The sequence below is a fragment of the Panthera leo genome, chromosome A1, assembly GCF_018350215.1.
Source record: "Panthera leo isolate Ple1 chromosome A1, P.leo_Ple1_pat1.1, whole genome shotgun sequence".
In the NCBI taxonomy this organism is placed as follows: Eukaryota; Metazoa; Chordata; class Mammalia; order Carnivora; family Felidae; genus Panthera; species Panthera leo.
In genome coordinates this window covers 81,948,142-81,972,155 of record NC_056679.1, presented here as the reverse complement: position 1 = coordinate 81,972,155, position 24,014 = coordinate 81,948,142, and the positions used below count along the sequence as shown (strand labels likewise).

General features: G+C 59.2%; 1 protein-coding gene across 1 annotated transcript in view; it reads left to right on the top strand.

The window, feature by feature from the left end:
* Window positions 1–23,671, top strand: part of GAS6 (growth arrest specific 6) — a 32,838-nt gene extending 9,167 nt beyond the window's left edge. Inside the window, exons 3-15 of the mRNA XM_042930830.1 lie at window positions 2,006–2,030; window positions 3,384–3,446; window positions 9,076–9,198; window positions 9,769–9,891; window positions 12,722–12,844; window positions 13,377–13,498; window positions 13,890–14,008; window positions 14,216–14,405; window positions 16,093–16,257; window positions 17,421–17,589; window positions 20,237–20,409; window positions 21,956–22,184; window positions 23,216–23,671. Of these exons, the coding sequence (XP_042786764.1) occupies window positions 2,006–2,030; window positions 3,384–3,446; window positions 9,076–9,198; window positions 9,769–9,891; window positions 12,722–12,844; window positions 13,377–13,498; window positions 13,890–14,008; window positions 14,216–14,405; window positions 16,093–16,257; window positions 17,421–17,589; window positions 20,237–20,409; window positions 21,956–22,184; window positions 23,216–23,370 (1,779 nt within the window). The 3' untranslated portion in view covers window positions 23,371–23,671. The remainder of the gene's footprint in view (window positions 1–2,005; window positions 2,031–3,383; window positions 3,447–9,075; window positions 9,199–9,768; window positions 9,892–12,721; window positions 12,845–13,376; window positions 13,499–13,889; window positions 14,009–14,215; window positions 14,406–16,092; window positions 16,258–17,420; window positions 17,590–20,236; window positions 20,410–21,955; window positions 22,185–23,215) is intronic.
* The last annotated feature ends 343 nt before the right edge of the window (window positions 23,672–24,014 follow it).

The window sequence follows — 24,014 nt, the reverse complement described above, 5'->3', positions numbered from 1 at the left end:
CATAGTGGTTTTAGGTGCATCTGCCTTAGCTTTGCTGTTACTCGGGGTTAATCATCTCTGTCCTAGATTTCCAGCCAAATGAGCACCCCTCTCACCCCAAATAAATCAAGCACACAAATTAAGATAAATTGTCACCAGCTTATGGCCCAATGGTTTTGGAAACCACATTCCCATGGGTGTGATTAACTTAAGGGAAGGGCACATGGCTTTTCGGTCAGTGAGGCTCTTCTAGAACAATACAATCGCTGTTAAAACACATGACACATAGCTAGTAATAGTCAGGGCTTTGAAAAATATAATACAGCTTTCTGGATAACATATAGAACAGCTTTCCTGTGGCAGTGCCACGTTTATGACCATACAGAACAGCTTTCTTGTGGCAGGTGCCACATTTATGACCATACAGAATAGCTTTCCTGTGGCAGGTGCCACATCTATGACAACTGGGAACTCTGCTCACAGATCCTCAGTGTCTTTAGTTCCTTCGTAGTCTAATTCTTGGTTTTGTGAGTGGACACATCGTGCATCCTAAGTCTTTTCTTTCAGAGCCAGAGCCCCTCCCTTTGTGACAAAGTCTGTGGCCTTTGCTCTCCCTCTAAACCCGGCAGATGTCCCTGCCTGCTTGCCCTCAGCTCTGGGGGCTTCGTCTGAGTGTGCCTGGCCTCGCTTGCCTTTCCTGTCCGGGAGTGGCCAGTCCATGACTGAAAGCAGCACGGAGAAGTGAAACCAGGCCATCAGGGCCCTCTGGATGCTGGTGGGGAGGGGTGTCCCCGCCCTGGCTGTGTGGCTCTGCCTGCCAGACCTGGCCTCTGTCACACCTGCCTGAATGTCACCTTCACAACCATGATACAAGCTGAAATACAAACTTGCTCTGACCATTACTTTTCTTTTAAAGGAGTTAAGAGTCTAAGCCACGTCTTTATCAGAACATGACTTTCTGATGGGTGTCTTAGCAAAGTGTTGTAAACAGCGAGGGAAGGGGACAGGTGAGGTGCCAGACCATGGCGTGAGGCCAGCTAACTGTGGGGGCCCGTCACTGCAGATGACACACCAGCTCCTTTCAGTGTGGTTTTGGATCCCAGTGTGCTGTCGGGAGCCCGACCTGGCTTCCTAACCTTGGTTGAACACCACGACCCGTCGTGAGCCTCGGTTTCCTCCTCTCTGATGACGGGGTTAATTGAAAAGACCTTGGAGTGGTTGTGAGGGTCAGATGGAAGGACATACAATCACAGCACCTGTAGCGGGCACCCCTCCTCAGTGGGTGCTGCTGTGTAGCGACCTGGTCCCGTCCAGGGGAGCATCTAGGGCCAAGCCACGCTGTGACTGACCCTCAGTGAGAGATGATGGTGGATGGGTGGGGCCAAGGACCCTGGGGACAGTTCCAGCTGCTCTCTGCTGCTGGCCAAGACAGGGCAAGTGGTCCTAGTATTTGGCAGACAGCTGGTATGGTGCAGAGCTCTTAGTTCACGGTCACGGACGGAAAGGACCTTTGCTTCCCTTGCACCCTCCACACCTCGCCCAGCACCAGTTCCTTGTACAAACACAGTCGGTGCAAGTCAGCGCCTGCGTGTGGATGGCCCCACGGGGTCTGCATGCTTCTGGGAGGAGCCCGGTGTCAGCGAGGGTCCAGACAATCTTCCTCCTGGCCCTCCGCCTCCTGTGAGACACTGGGTCCCTTAAATGACATCCCCGTTGCCGCTTACAGAAGGTCCAGGCGGACATCATTCTGCAGCGGCCGAGACAGCGGCCTGGGCCGCACCCTCCCTCTTCTTCCTCACGCCATGGTCCTTGAGGTGGAAAGTGGCTTTCTGGGTGGTTCTGCCCTGCTGTCACTGAGCCAGCTGTGGAGAGTTCCCCGCCTTCCTCACGCACCTGCCCCCCCCCAGGTGCCTGTCTGTGCCCACTGGGGAGGAAGGCGAGGCCCTCTGCCAGCTGCTGCGGGCACTGTGTGGGGAGTGCAGGCCATGCCAGTAAACTGTCGCCCCTTCTTTTTCTTTTCCCACAGGACTATTTTTACCCAAGATACTTAGGTAAGTTTGCATTGCTGCTTCTGTAGTTGTAGAGGAACAGAGGTGGACATGTCACCTGTCAGCTGGGCCAGCCCATCCCACAGGTGCTCCTGGGGAGGTTGCTTCACTCACACGGTGAGCTTGGGACTCTTGGAGCACGTGGTCACAGCACCTGTGCCTTTCACAGCAGCACGATCCGCGTCAACCGCGATCTAGTGCCGTTATTTGCAAACTGCTTCTCTGTTCTGACTCCGCTAGTTTGCTATTTGGGAATGTGGCTGATTTAGTGAGTCTCAGACCTGTTGGTCTCGGGGTGTCTGCACTCCTGAAGTTACTGAAGATGCCGAAGAGCTTTTGCTCCATGGACTATGGTGGTTGGTATTTGCCGTGTTTTTTAACAGAACTGAGCCCAGTAAGAGATGTTTTTGTTTAATTTGAACAAGAGGAATGGACAGGCAGGTGCTCCTGGCTGCCCAGCAGGTGTGTCACCGGACAGCGTGGCCCCCAGAAAGCTCCCGAGTGTACTTGGGAGAGAAAGTAAGACGCGTGACAGCCAAGTGACCAGGGACTGTCAGAAAGAGGCTCTGGACTTTCCCTGAACTACTCCTTTAATTGATGCTGTTCTAAGATTTTTCTAAGATGTACATCATTATGAGACAGACCTACACCAGGGTCTGTTCCTTCTTAAGTTTGGTGAATTTCCTGTTGGCCTTATGTCCTCTTAGCGGTATTCTCTGGGTCTGTGCCATAGTGGGCCCTGAAGAGCCGGGGACCTGCCCACTCCCAGGCTCCCTGTTGGCCTCCGCAGGCCTCGCTCCTAGGTGTCTGGGATTTGTTTCCAGGGGCAGAGGGTGACCAGCTGTCCCGGGAGCCGCCTCCAGGTCGCCTGGGCCCCGGTCCTCCTGGGCATGACCAAGCGCCAGGGACCTACTGAAGGTCCGGGAGTGGCTCAACACCCGTTCTGCATGAGTTCCTCCTCCAGCTCCCGTGTGAACCAGCCTGTCAGATGGCTCGGGGAGGAGGGCACTCAAATCATGACTTCCACATTCAGGGTCCAACGGGGGTTCTGTTGGAGACCAACTTGAAATGAGGTTCACCTCTCTGACTGTGGCCAGAAAACCCAGTGACTGTTCCTGGTCCTTCATGCCACCAGAGAGTCCGCAGACAGACCTTTGGACGCAGTTCTGCCTTTTTGTGGGAGGCCTTTTCTTGCCAGCGTTAAAATCTCTAATAACAAAAGCTGGAGCACCTAGGGAATGTGAATAATCTCCTCTTCCAGAGGTGGCTCAGAGACGACTCACGAGATCTGAGGTCTGTCCTGTCGTCTGTCACCTGTGACAAGAATGACTGACCTGCTTTCCATCTGTCTTACAGACTGCGTCAGTAGGCATGGGCCTCCGCACAGCAAGAGCCCAGCTTTCGCCGCCTGCGTTCAGAGTAAGTCCGCCTCCCTGCTGTTCCCCTCAAAGCCCCGCGGGTTTGGGTAACTTCAGGCTCTGCTGTGGTTTTCCAGGGACCTTGACTAGCCCCATTACCTTAAGGAGCTGCGGCCCCGGCCTGAGCTCTGCTCCTTTTCCACTGAACTTGCCCTTTGCAGCAAGTGAGGTTCGTTTCTCTAAATAAGCAAGCAGTGCATGCGGTATAAAATCTAAGCCTTTCCTGGGTGTGAGGAGCAAGGACTTCGCCCCCGGCTGTGCCTCCTGGTCAACCGGTGAGGCTCCAGAGGCCCGGGTTACCAGATCTGAGAATATTCTGGGGCCCGTAAACACATACGCACAGTCTCTTGTTTTGCACAAATGCCAACTTACCACACGGGCGTGCCGACCTCTCTCTGCCCTGAGTGCAGCTCGGCACACACGCACGTTCACGGCAACACCGGCTCGGGTAGGTAGCATTAACTGTGAACTGGGGACTTCTAGGCTACCTCCGGTTTTTGACAAGTACAAACAAAATCTCACATGCATCTGACGGTGTCTGCAGGACAGAATCCCAGGGCGGGACCTACAGCACCAAGCCCAGTGTCATTTCTCATTTCGGGCCTGAATTACGCCAGGAGCGAGCGAGCGCGAGCAGGAGGCCCACCCACTTATCTCTGCCAAGCTGGTGCATTTTTTTTTAACTTTTTTGTTTCACCCAGTATAAACGATGAAGGGTGACTCCCAGTCTTTGTGTTTATGTTTTTCTCACCGAGTCAAGCTGAGCTTTATGTGTTAGCCGTTCGCACAATTTTCCCTCTGCTTATCATGCATCTTTTGTATTCTTATTAACATCATGTAAGTGATCACTCAGTAACACTGACTTTTCGCTGGCGAGGAACGCTGTAGCCACCTCAGCTGGGACTGACTCTGGGCCCGGCTCAGGTCTGAGCTCCTCACGGCGAGCTGGCTGGTTGACCCTAAGCCCAGGTGTCTGTGTGTTCACCGCACGTGCTAGGCAGTTGGGCTCTGGGCGCGCAGCCCCTGCACCTGAGGCCAGGCCTGCCACCCCCGGGGAGCCCAGGAGGGGAAGACCCAGAGCTGCTCATGGACTGGCTGGCCTGGCTTGTGGTGCTGCTGCATCCAGCCACCCACCTGTCCGTGTGCTTGCCAAGGGCCTCACCCCACTCGCCTGGCCTGGGTAACCCCAAGCCCTGGTTCAGAGGAGCAGAAGAAATGATTGATTTAACTCAGGAAGGCGAGGGAAGGGTAGTGAGGCCATGTGGCCCCTGCTCCCCTCTGACCCCAGGGCAGCGGCACAATAGCAGGTGCAGAGCAGACTGGCCTCTGTCATTTTGGGTACAAGTGCCTGTTAACTCAGGGTGGCCAAAATCCATGCCCGTGCATCATGGGCAACCTGGAGCAGGCTCCCTTCCTCAGCCCCCTGGGGTCAGCTCATGACCTCGGCCTCCTAGGGGTCAGACCATGACCTCAGCCTCCCAGGGGTCAGCCTGTGACCTCAGCCTCCCTGGGGTCAGCTCATGACCTCGGCCTCCTGGGAGTCAGCCTGTGACCTCGGCCTCCCGGGGGTCAGCCCATGACCTTGGCCTCTCCAAGGGGCGTGGTCATTGCAGTTTTAGTTTCATGTCATGTTGGCTTTTTGTTTTTAGCAATTTTTTTATTGTTGTTAATTTGCTAAACCAATTTTTTCTTTTAAATTATGTCTCCAAATTGATGAGATTGCTTTATTTTTTTAATGTTTATTTTTATTTTTGAGAGAGACTGAGCATGAATGGGGGAGGGGCAGAGAGAGAGGGAGACACAGAATCAGAAGCAGGCTCCAGGCTCCAAGCTGTCAGGACAGAGCCCGACACGGGGCTCAAACCCACAAACCGCAAGATCATGACCTGAGCTGAAGTCGGACGCTTAACCCACTGAGCCACTGTACGTCCCCGTAGATGTTTAATTCCTGGGTTTTAGGCCGAGCCCCCCGGCACCCCCATAAGTATTTAATTCCTGGGTTCAGGCTCCCTTTTCTGGAAATCATAAAAAGTTACCTAGTTATCCATGCTTCCTGACACAGCGCGAAGATCATTGTTTCCAGAGAGCTGCACCCTTGTTCCAACAGCATTTATTTAAAGTCATTGAGTCCTGGGCCATGTTGTGCCACGTGAGAGATTTTGTGGCCTTAGAGGGACCGGAATTGTTTGAATAGCAAAGATGTGTTCTGAATGGGCTTGAGGCTCTGGGCTCTGGTGGCGGCTGGGGTGAGGAAGGAAGGGGGGCTTCCTGAGCTGGCACCAGGGTCAGATCTCATGCAGTGGCGGCACTACGCCCCCCCATGCCCAGTCTCTCTGGACTGTGCGCTATAGTCAAATGTGTCGTCCTCCGTGGGTACCCGACTGCACACCGTCTGTGCCTCTAAATTTTCCGAAGTCTGGGGCACCCTGCAAATACAGTGCGTCCTTATTGGGGTGTGCATGAAGACAGCTGGGGACAAGGACCCAAGGCCTGTCACTCGGGAAGGACACACGTCCTGCCCGCACCCGCAGGCACCCGCACCCCCACCCCCTGCGCCCCCGGAGTGGCTCCTGCAGGCCTCTCCACCCGCAGCGCAGTTTGGGCAACTTTAGGCTGTTTTCATGGTTCCTTCCCGACAGCTGTCTCATTTGGTGGCTGTGAGGCAGCAGAGCTGAGTGCTTGACTGTCCATTATTGTCAGAATCGAAGCAATGTCCCCCAAGAGCCCACGTCTCGGTTTGCCCAGGTGCCCATGTCCAGCCCTGCTGCGCTCCGGGCCTGGGGCTTTCTTCCTGCCGATGTCTCCACCTTCTGCCCACCGTGTCCGAAGGGCCCCTTCCCTTTGGCCACAGTGGGCCCTGCACTGAGTGTGTCGTCCAGCTTATAACTCATCTTTACCTTCATTCCGAGATGGAGAGAAAGGCTTCCTGTCGAGAGATCACACGGCTGCTCAGAGCAGCAGGGCCGCGTGGGGGCAAGGGGAACCCCTTGTTCTCAAGGCTCCTTCTCGCTGGAGGCCCAGCCACAGGGAAGCGGGTGCCCTGGGTGCCTGCAGAGGCTTATCCTCACCCATGCTCTCACGTGCACGCCCTCGATCCCACAGGAGTTCGCTGGGCCCCTGCCCGGTGTCAAATGCTCAGGACCACCCCTCCCCCTTCCTTGGGTCCTGGGGCCACTGTTGTGGGTGTCCTGTGGGAGCCCTGCTGTGGTGTCCCCTGGAGAAGTCTGTCTCCACCCTGGACTGTGGGGCCCTGAGGCGTTTTTATTCAAGGAGCTTTAGCCATTTCAGGCAGTTCCACGTGTCAAATGCGCACTTCTGAAATAACTGAATCTTGAACCAAATGCGTCAAGTGGAGACACCCTTCTGCCTTTGGGGGCCCCTCTGGGCTTGTGCTGTGAGCAGGCAGGCCAGGCCCTGACACACGGCACACAACCCTCCTGCCCTATCTGCCACCTCTGGGGCTGGTGTTGGGCCTTGCCCTCCCCAGCCCTCCTGCCCCTCCCCACGGGCAGCGTGGGGTCCACAGGGCTGACCTGCCAGCTCCTGGTGGCTGTGGGACACACCGTTCCCAGGCCCCGTTTCCTCATTCCTGGACCCGATTCTTGCTTGCTTACGGGGAGAAGGCATTTACCTTCCCTGCCAAAAACAACTGTGCAAGTGTCACAAAGCATTTGGGGATGCTGTGTCCAGTCAACACTTGCCAGTGAGTGTGGCAGGGCCACAGGAGGAGCCCAATGCCAGACTCAGACCCCAGTTATTTGCACACAATTATGCGGATTCCCCAAGAAGTGGGGCCCTGGTGACAAGGTCACAGACCTGCATGGGACAAAGGGACGCAGCTTGGCAGAGTCTGGAGTCCTGCCAATGAGGGCTGACGGGAGGCCCAGATGGGCTGGGGGTCACTTGAGCCCCAGGCTGGTGAGGCGGAGAAGGGCTCTACTAGGAATTCATTGCTGGTGACCACAAGCAAGGCCTGGGGCAGAAATGCTGTCCCCAAACCTGGCGTTGGGCTGGAAATGTCAGTCATTTTAAGAAGAGGTGATAAACAGTGGCCTGTGCCCACCTAGTCAGTCTCCTAGCAGGACAGACACCTGAGCTCTCGGCTCTTGGGGGCCCTGTTGGCTCGTGTAGAGAAGAGGCTGGAAAACCCGGGAGTCTGACGAGCCTCTCCACCTGCCCAGCCGCCATGTTGTGTGGGCTACTCTCTCCATAAATAATGAGAAGTGGGGCACCTGGGGTGGCTCAGTCGGTTAAATGTCCGACTTCATCTCAGGTCATGATCTCACGGTTTGCAGGTTCAAGCCCAACATCGGGCTCTGTGCTGACAGCTTGGAGCCTGGAGCCTGCTTCGGATTCTGTGTCTCCCTCTCTCTGCCCCTCCCCTGCTCGTGCTGTCTTTCCAACACAAATAAATGTTAAAAATATGTATATACATGTAAATACAAGAGAAGTGATTGACCTGATCAGAGAGTTGTGGGGTGCATGGCCCTGGGAAGGGTGACACAGTGACCTGCTCTCCCCTGCGGGCCTGGGGATGGCTGTCAGCTGGCCAGCCTGGAGCCCACAGTCCCCAGGGCCACAGGGAAGCGGTCCAGAGCAGCAAGGTTTTGTCCACACCGCTGAAGGATACCTGCCTGAGGGACAGCGAGTTTGCTGCAGGCACTCGGGGCATCTCCCGCCCCATCTACCAGCCCTGGCCCTGGGTTTGGACCTCAGCCACAGGCCCAGTGCTGTCCCCAGGCTGAAAGGGGCTGGTGTCCATGCTGGAAGAGGGGAGGGGAAAGCTGGCCAAGGTATGTCAAGGAACCAAGGCGAGAGCTGACCCACACAAGGGCTGCGGGGCTGGAAATCTCCTGGGCCTGCTGAGCATGGGCACAGTGAGAGCGGCAGAGGTCAGCCTGGGCCCCAGTGCTGAGATCCCCTGGAGACCCCTGGCCAGCCCCTCCCACACAGCACCTGCACCCAAGCGAGCCAGGCTGCTTGTGGGCGGGCCCTGCAGCTATGGCACCTTGGAGCTGGGCTTCAGCAGCCTGTGAGAAGTTGCTCACATGCCAAGTCCTTGGAAGCCACCCCCCGTGACTGTTTCAACTAGCCTGTAAAGCAGGTGGCGATTGCCAGTCTTGGCCGGCAGACTGCCCCCTGAGCAGGGGCCGGCCGGTACCCCTCTCTGGGAGAGCCAAGGCAGCCTGGGCCTGGGCAGTCCCGCATCCGGCCAGGTGGTGTGGGGGTGCTCCTGTGGCCGCCAAGCCCTGTGGGGAGCATGCTGGGGTTTGAGTGGATGGGATGCCTGGCCGGGGACTGTGGAGATGTCGGCCGGGATGGGGGTTCCTCATGTGACCCTTAAGGTCAGCCAGGGGTCTGTGGGCCTCCTCCCTGGGAGGCCAGAGCACAAGGAGCCCAGCCAGGCCCACCCTGTCCTCCTCTGCTGCCCTTGGCCCAGCAGGCAGGTGGACACTCCCTCCAAGCTGACCCAGATCTCCCTGGAACAGACGAGGGCCTGGCCCACCTGCTCCATGACTGTTCTCCTGCCCGGAGCTGGGGTTCATGCCTCTAGTCTGGGCCTGCCTCGGTGGGCCTGCCCCCTGGCCGTTCCCTCCCAGCTGAATATTTTCTCCTTTTTCTCAACATAGACTTGCCTGACCAGTGCTCCCCAAACCCCTGCAACAAGGAGGGGACCCAAGTCTGCCAAGACCTCATGGGCAACTTCTATTGCCAGTGCAGAGCTGGCTGGGGCGGGCGGCTCTGTGACAGAGGTGAGGCCCCTCCCTGTGCCCCCAGCCCACCCGGGGGGTGTGCAGGGCCTGTTCCAGAGGAGGCAGGAGCCCCAGACTGTTGGGGTACCTGGCCCCTCATGGCCGGCCCACCTCCCTCCGGCTCAGAGGAAGAAGGAGAGGAGGGGCCCCTTGGCCCCTCACATCCCCCAAGAACATGGAGAGGCACTGCTTTTGCCTCCAAGGACAGGGCGCTGTCCAACCTTTGAGAAGCTATCGGATGCTGGCAGTGGCCTGGCTCAGGCAGGACTGGAAGAAAAGCCACCGTAGGGCTACCCCTGGGGACCCTGGGTGGGGCCTTGTCCAACCTCCCTGTCTGCAGTTTTGGGGGGTGAGCAAAGAAGCCGCAGGAAAAACACCCCAAGACCTGGTGACCTCGGGGGCCCCTTCACTGCTGCTCCAAGCCACCCCGGGGCCCTGCCCTCCTCCAGTGTGCACTCGCGGTAGACGGGCACCGCCCTCGGCACAGCGGGGTCTCCTGTGGGGACAGGCGTGCAGGTGCTTGTGCGTCACCTCTGCATGCTCCCCAGCCTCTCTTTGCTCTGTGCCCAGATGTCAACGAGTGCAGCCAGCAGAATGGGGGCTGCAACCAAATATGCCTCAACAAGCCCGGCAGCTTCCACTGCGCCTGCTACAGTGGCTACACGCTCACGGTGGACAGCAGGACCTGCCAAGGTAACGCCCGGGCCGAGCCTCCCCAAGCCCTCCCCGTGCCCTCCCCGTCAGTCTGTGCAGCTGTCAAATTGCCAGAGCAATCTGGCAAGATGGCCAGATTGCTGAGGCTGGCGGTCACCTCTTGAGAGGCTGTGGGTCCCTGCAAAGGCGGGAGGAGGGGGAGGGGCCTTCGCAGAGCACATGCCCGGGCATGTCAGCGGCCATGGGAGCTGCCCCAGCATCTGACCCAGGATGAGTCACCGGGCTCTCAGCCACTCCCTCTGACCCAGGGGCGGGCCCCCGTCCACACCCACCCGGCTTGCTTCCCTCTGGCAAAGGCTCAAGCAGAAGGCAACTCTCGTCCCTTCTGTCTCGGGCCCCCTGCAGCCCAGCATCCTGCAAGCTGTGGCCAGCCTACTGCACAACAGGGGCACCCCACTTCACAGGGGCAGCTCTCCGCCCACCCCCACCCCACCCTCCAACTCAGACCTGCTGACGTCTGTCACTGGCATGTCCCTGGGAATCTGGGACGTTTCTTGAGTGCTGCTGGCTTGCCCCGGAACAAGATGGAGGTACTGAGGGGGAAGCAGCCTCCGGAGCAAGGGCCCCTCCGTGGCCTGTGCACCTCTACCTGCTGGGGCCGAGGGGCAGGGTTCTCAGGGCCGCGGGCAGATGGTCTGTTTGGACGCCCCCAGGAAATGTGCCGTGTGCCATGGGGGACATCCTGCATTAGCCTCCTCAGAAGTCCCTGAGTGACCAGAATCTCCCTCCCACCCGCTCACCAAGTCTATGATGTGTGAGGACTCTAGGGGTCCCAGATATTCCCTGCATCCTTGCCTTTCCCCCCAGAACAGCGTGTAGGGCAGTGGGACGGGACTCTGCACCTGCTGGGTCAGCGGGCTGCGAGGTGCTGTCCTCAGCATGACTGAGTAATGATTAGCATGATGGCAGGAGCCCCACCTCTGCTGCCAGGGTGTGCCTGCCAAGTCTGGTCCTCACGTACCCCCCTTTCTCTTGGCCATCAACTATTTCTTTGGGGACCTTGGGACCCCCAGATGCAGGCAAGGGAGGCTGTGGGGAATGGGGAGTCTTATCACTGTGGAGCCTGGACTTTCCATCTTGTTCTTCTCAGTCAGAACCCGAGATACTGGGAAGGAGGGGGTGGGGTCGCTGCACCCCACTTCAAGGACCCCCCAGCAGCATAGGGAATGGGGCCCAGGCCTCTCCATCATCTGTCCTTGGCTGCAAGGAGGGGTCCCCAGCCTGCATGGCTGGGAGGTGGGCCGGGGGCCCCCGCAGGGGGAGGGCAATAAGAGCCTGTTTTGGACCCAAGGACCTCTTGGCCGCAGCGCACACAGTATGGTTGGGCCTAGGCTCTCTGCCCCCCCGTGCCAATGCTGCACACTGTTCACCTGCTTTGGCTCCCAGTCACCGTGCTCTGTGACCAACTGCCCGACAGTGGCATCTCCAATGGGCAGAGTGTTGGCAGGATGTGAGGTGTAGGGAGGAGGGGCCCAGAGGCTGGAGCTCAGCTGTCTGGGCCCCCAGCCCGGCCCACAGTATTGCCAGAGGCTCTGTGGCTGTGGCCAATGGACACTGTGGGAGAAGAAAGCAAGGTGGCAAGGGCCACGTGGACGCGTGGGGTCTGGAGCTTTGACCACTGTTTCCCATGGGGAGGCTTCCTGGCCTGGGAAGTGATGGTGTGTGGGCACAGGGCCAGGACAGGGGAGCCCTTCCCTGATGCTGCCGCGGGCTCTCGGGCCCTCCCTCCCCAGCCCCTCCGCTGTCACAGGCCCCACAGGGACTCTGCACACCTTGAAGCCCAGGTCATGAGCTTCTGTAGAGCAACAGAGGCTGCAGAGGCTGTGGGGGGTCCCTGTGGTTTCCTTGGTACCATGGTAGGGCCTCATGGGCCGTGTTCAGAGAGAGCCTGTGCCAATGAGGCATCCTGTGTGCAGAGCGGCCCGGGGCCCTGCAGCCGAGTGTGAGTGCAGAGCAGGGAGCACAGTGTCCTCCCTGGTGCAGCCGGCACGCCCCACGTACTAGGGGGAGCCAGGTTCCTAAGGTTCTGGACGTGGGGTTGGCCCTGCCTGGCTCCTGAAATGAAGTCCAGGCTCAGAAGCGTCCACACAGCTGGAAACGGATCGGGTGCAACCTGGCGGTTTCACACGCTCTCGAGGGACGTGTGCGGTTGCTGGCTCGTTCTTGGGGTCAGTGAGCGACGTCTTCCTCATTCTGCACCTGCAAGCCTGCGTTTAGCTGCCCTCGTGAGGAGTCGTGAATGGCGTGGGGCTTGGAGACACACGTGTCGTGTTGCTGTGTGAGGACCCGTGGTGTTTGAAGTAGCAATGACACGAGCCACCTGTTCCTTCTGACTCTGGAGGAAATGGGTTTTTAACTGCAGAAGTTTCGTGCTGGTCGTTTGCTGGAGGGGCAGGATGGACGGAACCTCAGAAAGAGCCTTGATAACTTGTCATTACTGTGGTGTTTGAATTCCGGTGGAGAGACCCAGGGTGTGAGTGGAGGCCGAGTTGGGAGATGCAGGTGGCATCCCGGGGGCATTGGCGGGGAGTTGCTCCAGGGACGCAGGGTACCCTCCGTTCGGAAGGCCCCTGGGGTTTTGCTCCTGTGCTCCAGTGCTCAGAGCCCTGTCCAGTGTCCAGGACACCGATTGGAACTGCCCCCCATGGCCCCAATGCCTGGGCCTGGGGCTGCAGTGTCGGTGGCTGGGCGGAGGGGGCGTGGGCCTAGTCTGCCCCGGGGGCTGCGCCCCCGACACGCGGTGCTCCCACCACAGCACCTCCCCATGGTAGTCAGAAACCCCCCGTCCAGCATGCTGGTTTTCTTGCAGACGTGGACGAGTGTGCAGACGGCAGGGCCTGCGGGGAGGCGCGCTGCAGCAACCTGCCGGGTTCCTACGCCTGCCTCTGTGATGAGGGCTATGCGTTCAGTCCCCAGGAGAAAGACTGTCAAGGTACCTCTCTTCCCAGCCGCCCACCGGCACCAGGCACACACACACGTGCAGGCGTGCACACACAGCACACCGCACCCACCTGTGAGTACGTGTGCTCGTGTGCACATAAGTGTGCGTGCCGTGTGTGCACACGTGCGCATACAATACACACATGCATTCGTGCTGCCTCTGAGTGCAGCTCGGCACCTTCTCTGACCTGCCCCAGACCGTATGCCCTGTGCCGCCATAGCAGATGGGCTTGTGTGTGGCCCTCAGTTCCAGCTACTGTGTCTGGGGACAGCTGGGGACGTGCAGCCGCTCACACCCTTCGTGCCCCGGGGGTGCCTGCCAATGGCAGTGGACCCTTCAGACGAGGACGTGCTTTGTGGCTGACCGGCTGGCTTATTCCAGCGGCTCCTTGGACCTGCCGGGAAGCACTGTGGGCGCAGCGGGGTGTGGGTGCCTCCTGAGTCACGTGCTGTGGAGCCCGTAGAGAGCACACCGCATGTGTGACCAGACAGGTGAGGCTTGCCCATCTCCCTTGTGGCCACAGATGTGGACGAGTGTGCTGAGGGGCGCTGTGAGCAGGCCTGTGTCAACTCCCCAGGGGGCTACACCTGCCACTGTGACGGGCGTGGGGGCCTCAAGCTGTCCCCGGACATGAACACCTGCGAGGTAGTGTCCTCGGGGCGGCCGCCCCCTTCGGGAAGACTGTTCTCAGGGAGGAGGGCTGGTGACCCAGGGCAGTGGCGATGCGGGATGGGGGGGCGTGTCTGTCCTGTGCGTGACACCCCCAGGGCGGCTCCCTACCCGCGGCCCAGCAGTCAGCCTGCACCCAAAGCAGGCCCTGCCCAGTGTGCGTGCAGCCAGAGCCCCCAGACTGGGGGTGCGCCCATACCCGCTCATCCCGCTCCAACATTTGGGGGGCCCATCTGCCTCCTGCTTATGCATCTGGGTGGCAGAATGGCTGAGGGGGACTCGACCTGCGACCCTGACAGGCCCCGTATGGCCGGGAGGGGTGGAACCAGGTGGGCCCCACCTGACACTCCTCGCCCCCGTTCCACAGGACATTTTGCCCTGCGTGCCTTTCAATGTGGCCAAAAGCGTGAAGTCCTTGTACCTGGGCCGCATGTTCAGCGGGACCCCCGTGATCAGACTGCGCTTCAAAAGGCTGCAGCCCACCAGGTGGGAGGCAGCTCGCAGCCCCCCGCGGTCCTGGCACATCCACGGCAGCCTGCTGCCAAGTCCAGGCTTTGGGTCAGCATGGACACCCACCACTGCGGGGCCTGCTTCTGGCGCTGGGGAAGGAGTCCCGGGGTGCCTGCCTGCCCGTGTTGGTCTGGGTCCTATGGGGCCTGTGTGTCACCTGATGATTCTCATGCTGGCCCTCAGGCTGCTTGCTGAATTCGACTTCAGGACCTTTGACCCCGAAGGGGTCCTGTTCTTTGCTGGAGGTCATCAAGACAGCGCCTGGATCGTGCTGGGCCTGCGGGCTGGCCGGCTGGAACTGCAGCTCCGCTACGGTGGTGTCGGCCGAGTCACCAGCAGCGGGCCTATCATCAACCATGGCACATGGCAGACGGTGAGCGTGGCCACCCCCGCCCCTGGCCCGGGCGGCGTAGGGACTCCTGGGGAGGGCCTGGGGTTTGCTCGTGCCCCCGGCCCAGCCGGCGTATAGGACTCCTGGGGAACGGCCTGGCCGGCATAGGGACTCCTGGGGAGGGCCTGGGGTTTGCTCGTGCGCTTAGGCACCCGACAGTTGGTGAACACTACACATAGTGGCATGGGCCCCGGCCCCTGGGAAGTTCACACTCGATGGGCCATTCCTCCTGGGACACCTGGCTGTGTCCCCGAGACCATTCTGTCCATCACAGCAGCTCCTGGTGGGGCCAGGGGCTGCCGGTCACCCTGCAGTGCACAGGACACCCCACCTCAGAAAACTGTCCAGCTCAGGATGTCCGTGGCGCTGAAGCTGGGGGTCCAGGGCCGAAATCTAGGCACGGCTCCTGCCCAAGTGTCCGCAGCATCCCAGGACCTGCGCCCTTTCCGCCCAGACCCAGGCGCACTCACATACGGGTGCCTCCCTCTGGAGAGTGCCCTGAGCACCCAGAGCCCCAGAGGCAGGTGTCCCACCACTGCCCTGCCTGCACCCCCTGCACAGCAGCCTGACACACAGGACCCTTCCTGAAGTTTGGAGGGCCCTGGTTGGAAGTGGGCTCTTAGTAAGCACCTGGGAGAGAAGAGCATCCTTTTGCCCTTTAAAAGCTATGTTAAAATAGGACTTTCTGAATAAAAACACTGGGGACATCTGCTAAGGCGTCCACCCTGTTAAGTAAGGCCACCTTCCTTCTTTCCCAAGCTCTCAGCACAAGGGTCTCTGGAGCTGCGGGAGGGGTGCCAACAGCAAAGCCCAGATAAGACCGTGGAGCCAGAGGGACTCGGCCTCCTTCAGGGCCCAGGGAGGCACGTGCTCCAAACGGGCAGCCTGGCCCCTGTGGTCGTGGGGCGTGTGGGGTCCAGGGGGGTGGGCGGCACCCAGGTGAGAAAGCTGGGGCACGCAGGGCCTGTGACGGGTGACTGGCACAGTTGCCCCCACCCGGTGCATGAACTGGCCGCTCAGGGTGGGGTCAGCGGGGTCGGCTCATTGGCAGCCCCTGCAGCCGCCCCTCCTGACCTGCTTTTGCCCCTGCAGCCCCCTCATGGACACCGTGTCCTCCTGACCACACTTGACCCAAGTACCGACAAGTTTCCCGTTTTAACCAAAAAGGAAACTGATGGACCTCTGGAGGGTTAGGAGAACGCAGAGTGTAGAGAGAGGTTTCTACATTCTCCTGCTTGGAAAGGAGGAAAGATGCAAACTTCTGGAGTCCATGTGAATTCACGCACAGCATCCGGTCCGTGCCAGACACTTAGTTACCTGCTGGGAGTTAGAAACGTGCCCCCTGCCTTTGATGGGGCCCCTGCAGGTGGGAGAAGTGAGGCACCAAAACAGTGATGTCAGGCGGGGTTCCTGCTCCCAGGAAGCAGCTCCCGGCAGGGCTTATAGAGGTGCCAGGATGGGGCAAGGGACGCGGCTCGAGGGGCTTCACTTGGAGGAGGAGGAGCGAAGAGAGAAGCCAGTGCCGGGGGCCTTTTGGGAACTGGAGCCTCACCCCAGCTGGAGGGAGGTTGTGTTGGCACACGGGGACAGGGAGGTGTGCGGGTGAGCCCTGGGGCCGGGGGTCCCGGGTGAAGGTATACCCGGCCTCTCCGGCCCTGGTTTCCTTCAGATCTCTGTGGAGGAGCTGGACCGGAATCTGGTCATCAAGGTGAACAAGGATGCCGTGATGAAGATCGCAGTGGCTGGGGACCTGTTTCAGCTGGACAGAGGACTGTATCATCTGAACCTGACCGTGGGAGGCATTCCCTTCAAGGAGAAGGACCTGGTCCAGCCAGTAAGTACCATCATCAGTCTGGAGTCAGAGCGCAGGACCCATCAGGACAGGCGAGCCTGCGAGCTGCTGTGTTTAGTGCTTCCCAGGCTTAGGCGGTAGCTTCCCAGAAGTCAGCAAGCATGCGTGCACCGCCTCTCCCTGTGAAAGTAGCTTTAATTTTCATCTAAAGTGATGATAAAAATGCCTATTTTGCATGAAAAATGAGACACAATGAAATTATTTTTGAGCAAAAAGAACACTCAAGGGGCGCCTTGGGTACCTCAGTTGGTTAAGCGTCCGACTTCGGCTCAGATCTCACGGTTCGTGGGTTTGAGCCCTGCATTGGGCTCTGTGCTGACAGCTCAGAGCCTGGAGCCTGCTTCGGATTCTGTGTCTCCCTTTCTCTGCCCCTCCCCTGCTTGTGCGCTGTCTCTCTCTCTCAAAAATGAACATTAAAAAAAAACTTTTTTCTAATTAAAAAACACAGTCAACTCTTTTGACAATTTCCAAGAACATTTGGGTTGTTAGTCCTGCTGGGACTTCCACAGGGGAGAGGTCACTACTAGTCCACCTCGAAGCTCTGCCCGACCTCACCCTTCCTGCATCACAGCCCACACCCTGGTCGGTAGATATCTCCCCGTCACCCAATGGGTGGATATCAGTGGCCAGAATCCCGGTAGGGGGTGCCAGTCTCCATTCCAGGGGGTCCCACAGTTGCTTACGCCTCCTCATTTTGCAGATACAGGCAGGGATGACTACCGATTTGCTCCAAAGCATGTAGCACGTGCCTGGTGCACTGGAATTGGCACTCCCAGCCCCTGGACTCAGTTCCATAGGTACCAGGTACCACTGCTCACATCACCTTGTCCCATGTCCTCCCGGGGGTGGCCAGTGCTCTGCTCTGGGAGTGAGCGCGCGACCACAGAAGGTGGGCGTCCGTGCACGACGCACGGCAGGAGGACCCGCCGTGAGTGCTGGGCCTCCTGCAAGGAGTCATCGTGTCCAGTGTGGAGCCCTTTAGGGAAATAAGTCATCTTTACAAGTAGGACTTGTTCATCTTTTGGCAGATTTCCACATGCCTGAGCCCAGAGGGCATCCCACGCTCTGACCACATGGCCCCTAGTCATGGTATCTGGGAGTCTCTGTGGTCCCAGGAAGCCATGTGGATTTCTCTGTCTTCCCAGATAAACCCCCGTCTAGATGGCTGTATGAGGAGCTGGAACTGGCTGAGTGGCGAGGACACCACCATCCAAGAAACGGTGAAAGCAAACTCCAAGATGCAGTGTTTCTCCGTGACGGAGAGAGGGTCCTTCTACCCCGGGACTGGCTTTGCCTTCTACAGCCTCGATTACAGTAAGTGTGGGCTCCCGGGCTGGGGCTGGGCCTCCAGACAACAGGCAGTGAGAAACACATGAGGCAGGAAGCCACCTCGCGGGTGGCTGCTCCCGCTCTGGGTCTCACATCAGCCAGTGAGGAGGACGGGACAGATGGGAGAAGACCGCGGCCGTGCTGGTACCGGGGCAGCTGGGGCCGGGCAGGCAGGAGGACATGAAGGATCTGAGAGGATGCCTACAGACGGTTCTTGGACGAGATGAGTGTAGGTGTGTCCACACCGGCTGTGGGGAACATGGCTGACTCTGCAGTCAGAGCGTCCTGAGGAGCGGATGAGGGGCAGCACCCCAGTCACAGGGACCATCCAGGGACCCCGAGGGGCAGCACCCCGAGGTCACAGGGGCCGTCCTGGGGACCCTGAGGGGCAGCACCCTGGAGTCGCAGGGGCCGTCTCAGGGCCCCTGGAGAGCTCTAGTGTTAAAGGAGAGAAGAGCGGCACAGCCACCTTGGAGGGCCACAACGCAACGAACAACCCGCTCATGCTGACAGAGGAACAGTCTCAGAAACAGACTTTACCTGGGACTGAAGTTCTAAATCATGTGCGTCCTCGATCGCCAGCTAGTGGGAAAAGAGCTCAGGGTGCCAGCATGAACAGCGCGGGTCAGTGGTGACTGCTGAGTGGTTCTGTTTGACCCTGGGACCAAGGGATTTTCCCTCCTCTCTCTTACTTAGGTTTAAAATTAACCTTGTTTCCTGAGCACATGCGACCTGGAGCCCTAAATTATTGTCACTGTGCCTGGAGAATCAGGAGAGCCAGGTCCCAGGCCCAGGAAAATGCACATGCACACGACTGTGTGGACCCTGTTGGCGGGTTCACGGGCCCAGGTGCCCCCCACCCACCCCACGTCCACAGCCTGTGTGTCTGGTGGCCTCACAGGTGCCTCCCTGCTCCCAGCCGACACTGCAGTCCAGGTGCCCCCCCCCCCCGCAGTGCACCCTGGCTCCTTCCTGGGGTCTGGCTCTGTCCTCCCTGTCTCCACGGGCCACCTGCAGACCCTCTCTCCCCAGATGGCGAGCTGGTTATGTTAGGCTCCCGTCTGCCACCCCCACCACAGACCACATGACCCCTCCCACTGGGAGGCCATGGGGGCCCACTCCTCTACCCTCAGTGAGGCAGGCTGTCCTCTCAGGACCTTGGGTCACCCCCCACCTGTATCTTTGCTTTCATTGTCGAAAGTGCTAGGTGTTCCTGAGGAAAGAACCAGCCGGTAACAACATACACGTTATTCCTTTGGTCTCATTGTTAAACAGGAAGATGTAGAACATCATTATAATGTTCAGGGTAAAATCTGGTATCACAAAACATTTCATTACTTTTCTTCTGAGTATCACAGACATTTTCTGTTGTAACACAGACCTGTGCATACCACGGTCTGTGCACTGTCCACGTGGACTGGTTTGGGGCAGTCAGTTCTATGACAGCAAAGGCCAGATGGCACTTAGAACTCGATGCGTCTCTCATAACCTCGGACAGTCGCATCTTAGAACAGAGAAGCCTCCCTGAGAGTCACAGACTCTGCACCAAGCGGCAGTTCAGGGGGAGACCCTCTTCGCCGAGGCTTCTCAGCACAGCCGTGGCTCCAGTGCCTTGAAAGATTCCGCCCCCACGGTGCGCCGGTCCCGTCTCGGGGAAAACTCAGGGCCAGGAAACACTCCTCTCTTCCATCAAGAATAAAGGTGAAACTTGGCCATGGAGAAGATCACTGGTTTTTGTTTTTGTTTTTTGGCTGCTTTTTCCAGTTCTGCGCCCATTGGATTCAGTGAATGATTATCAGGAACGGACTGTAACGAGCCCCACTTAGGGTCGGGGGACGCACAGATGATTTGCAGTGCTTGTAGTCCAGTGGAAGCAGCCAGGAGCCCAGGTTGTGGTTCACCGTGGTGCCAGCCGGCCTGTGGTCAGGGCGCCCACGCTCCAACGGATATGGCCCCTGCTGCAGCACCAGAGGCCCGAACCGGCTCCTTCGTCAGGACTTGGAAGATCTTCTGAGACAAAGGCGCTTACAACCACGGAGCAAAGGGGCTTCTGGTCGTCAGATGATTCAAGTGTAGGGAGGAAATGTGGCGTGATATTTGTCCTCACACAACCACAGTCCAGCCCTTTCTACCAAAATATGTCTTCTGGAACTGTCCACGCAGGACACGTGGGGACATTCGACATGCCTTGCCTCAGGCCCCCGTGCATCGTTTCTGCACCACACACTTAGCACACGTACGACATCACGTAGGCCATGTATACATAAGGTGCCTAAGTGAGGAGCCGCTCGGCTGAGGCGGTAGAATGGCAGCAACGCTTCGCCTCACGCGAAACTGTGTGGTCTGTGGGGATGGCGCTCGGTCAGCGTCTTCCAAGCACCTCCGACCTTGTCAAACTGCCTGAGGGACACAGGCGGGCGCGGTGGGGTTGCGGGCAAGGCTCTGGCCCGTCCTGGGGGGGAAAGCAGGCAGGGAGGGGCAGGCGCCGCTCCTCAGGCGCCCAGAGCTCGGGTCAGAAGCCCCCCACGGGGACGGCCCTCTCGCGGTCACCCCGCCTGCCCTCCACGGCCACCCCCACTCACCGCGTCCTGCCCCACCCGGATCGCCTTCTGATGTGCCGCCCTCACCGCAGCTCGGACGTCCGCGGCCGTTGGCACCGAGGCAGCCTGGGAAATAGAGGTCGTGGCTTGGATCCGCCCCGCCACTGACACAGGGGTGCTGCTCGCGCTGGTGGGCGGCGACCGCGTGGTCGCCCTCTCCGTGGCCCTGGTCGACTACCACTCCACCAAGAAGCTCAAGAAGCAGGTACCACTCGCTGCTGCCCAGGCCTCCCCTCCTGGGCGGGTCCCCCGCTCCTGCCTCTGGAAGCCCTGCCCTGGCGTCATGCGGCCCTTGCGAGTCCAACAGCCACACGGCCGGGGACGCTGTTGACCCGAGGTCACCTGACACAACCTGTGGTCAGAGCCGTGTGGGCCGCGGCCCGGGAGCACTTGCGTGGCAGGGCCACATCCCACCAGACACTCGGCCGACTTGGCCGTTTAGGACGATGTACATCAGTCACTCACACTTGTGACCACTTCACTAACAAACTCAGGCTTCCAGTTTCCCTTGCCAGCTCAGATGTGCAGGCCCAGCCCAGAACTCTGGGGGATGCAGGCCAAGCCCCGGGTTCAGCCAACCCTTCACACCCAGCCACGCTGACTCTTGCCATGTGGGACCCACTGTTTCCCCAGGGAACAGCGAAGAGGCTGTGGAAGGAGCCTTTATGCTCTTGCCTCTATCCAAAGCATGAGGACCCGGCTGACCAGGAGGGTGCATGCACACCGAGGCAGCCTGCCCCCCAGGTGGTCCAGCCCTAGGCTCCCAGGACCAGGCAGTAGCAGGACCACATCCAGACCCACCACCACTGAACACCAGTCCACACACCAGACCTCCTTCCCCAGCCTGCCTGCAAACAGCTTGGCGCTCCCACACAATAGTGCTCACTGTCCGGGGTGCAGAATGAGAGACATCAGGCCAAACTGTGCTGTCACAGCATGTTTCTGTTCCCTGCTTTCGGAGCGTGTCTGTTCCAAGTATGTTTCTGTTCCCTGTTGCCAGAGCGTGTTACTGTTCCCCGCTTCCGGAGTGTGTCTGTTCCAAATGTGTTTCTGTTCCCTGCTGTCAGAGCGTGTTTCTGTTCCCTGATTACAGAGCGTGTTTCTGTTCCCTGCTTTCAGAGCATGTTTCTGTTCCCTGATTTTGGAACGTGGCTGTTCCAAGTGTGTTTCTGTTCCTTGCTGTCAGAGTGTGTTTCTGTTCCACGTTACCAGAGTGTGTGTTTCTGTTCCCTGCTTTCAGAGCCTGTCTGTTCCGGGTGTGTTTCTGTTCCCTGCTTTTGGAGCATGTCCGTTCCAAGTGTGTTTCTGTTCCCCGTTACTGGAGTGTGTGTTTCTGTTCCCTGCTGTGGGAGTATGTTTCTGTTCCCAGCTGTTGGAGGCTGTTCTGTCTGGTGAGAGCATCCCCATATGCATAGGGCCAGCTGCCTTCTGGGATGCTTGCACTTACTGCCCCGCATCTCCCACCACTGCGTTGTGGCCTATGTGGCAGTTTCACGTCGAGGAAGTGGCCACGTCCCACTTCCAGATCATGGCCGCACTGGCGGCACCCCCACTTGGATGACTGGAGGGTGTGGCGCCCCCCCCCCCGCCCCCATCTTACACACATGGAAACTGACTCCCGCACCAGTGGGCCACAGAGTGCAGGCTGCAGGGACACTGCCTCCCCCCCGCCCCCACCCGCCCGCCCCAGGGCTCGAGTGATGGGAGACGGGGCAGGAGGCCGGCCTGCTCAGGTGCATGTCTCCCCACAGCTGGTCGTCCTGGCTGTGGAGGGAGTCACCCTGGCCCTGATGGAGATCAAGGTCTGTGACGGCCAGGAGCACCGAGTGGCCGTCTCTGTGCAGAAGGGTGAGGCCACCCTGGAGGTGGACGGCACCAGGGGCCAGAGCGAAGTGAGCGCCGCGGGGCTGCAGGAGAGCCTGGCTGTGCTCGAGAGGCACCTGCAGGGCTCTGTGCTCACCTTTGTTGGCGGACTTCCAGGTAGGGCTCCTGGGGCTGCACACCTGGGAAGGGGCACTGGGGGGGCGGGGGGAAGGGGTGCTCTGGGAGGGAGGGGTGCTGGGGGGAGGGGCACTTGGGGAAGGAGGGGCGCTCGGTGAGGGGGGGGAACACCAGCTGTCTCACCGTCCTCAATGTGCTGGCTCTAGACTGGGCCAGGGCATTTCTGTCCAGAAAGAACTTTTGTTTTAGAGGAAGAGAAAACTGCAGGTGCACCTCTTGACGGGCATTGTGATGGCTCTGTGTTTATCAGCACCAGCTGGGCAGTTCAGGGGTTGAGTCTGAGACCATGCTTAGTGGGGACGGGTGTCAGCCTGAACATGATGCACCTGTGTCCTCCAAGAGCGCCCACCTGAGCATGCATCAGACAGAGGCTCTGGCCAAGGCCCCCACCAACCTGCCTCCTTGTCCTAACATGCAGCTTCTGGGGACAGAGTCCTCCGTGCCCCAGGAAGTGCTGGCATACGGCCACCTCCTGCACGCTGGGAACCCGTTCCTGACCAGGCAGAACATGACTGCCCGTGGCCGTGAGCCAAGTGATCGGGGCAAAGTGGTAGAAAGGTGGTTGAAAGGCTGACGTGCGCCCCCGCACAGCCCAGTGTAGGTTCTCCTTTGTGCAGAACGCACGATTCCTGCCTTGGCTGCCAAACACACACTCCATTTAGTTTTAACAAACAAGCTCTTGAAGATGATGGACTGGGAACCCCGCAGCCTGAGTGACTCATTTGGGCCAAGAAGGAGATAACACTGATTTACTGATGTGACTGTTCATGTGCACTTCCTGGGGACCTGGCCGGGTGTTCAGTGGTGCCTGTGGACATTGGCCGAGCTGGTGCTGTTTTGGACAGAAAGGAATCTGTGCCCTTGAGGACAAAAGGCCAGGATGGAGAGGGGCCCAGGGGTGCCTGGGAGCAGCAACGAGGTGGGGGATGTGGTGGGTGGGCCACCCAGGCTCCAGATGGACGGGTGGCTCGCCTGCTAAGATGCTGTTTGTTCTTTCCCCACTGGCCCAGACGTGCCTGTGACCTCAGCGCCAGTCACGGCCTTCTACCGCGGCTGCATGACCCTGGAGGTCAACCAGCAGACGCTGGACCTGGACGAGGCCGCCTACAAGCACAGTGACATCACATCACACTCCTGCCCCCCCGTCGAGCAGGCCAGCCCCTAGAGCAGCAGGAAGAGAAGGCCGCGGTGACCCCACCCACCTGCCCACGTCAGCCTCTCCGGACCCCACACCCCTGCAGGCCGCTTTCTCCGAGACTGTTCTTTGCCTTGTAACATATGTGTAAATAGTTGAGGGGACTAGTATTAGTGACCCGAAGCCGCAGCCCCAACCCCCAAAGCCTCCTAGAGGGAGGCCGGAGGCAGGAGGCTGGCGCTCACCGGAGCAGACCCAGGAAAATAATTCTGTTATTTTTATTACCAAATGCTTCTTTCTGGCCTGAAAACATGGAAAAATAAAACATCTACAGAACCATTTCTAACTGTGCTGCCATCTCCAGTCTTTGCCCATTAGTGCCTGGCAGCCGGCATCAGCGGCACAGGGTCCCGAGTGCCAGCCTCTGCCCCAGGTGCCCTCTCCGCCACCCCTCAACCGCCCCTGGCTCTGGGAGCTGCCACCTTGTTCTCTGTGCCGTGGATGCAACCCAGGCAGAGGCAGGGGGCCCTGGCCACTCCTCCAGCATCAAGGCTGGCCAGCACCTGCTGCTTTTCCCCCAGACAAACCCACTCACCTCTGAGCCTCCTTCTTTCTCTGTATGTAAAGGGAATCCCTGTTTTCTCTATTCCGGGAGGTCCCTGCTCTGCGGTGGG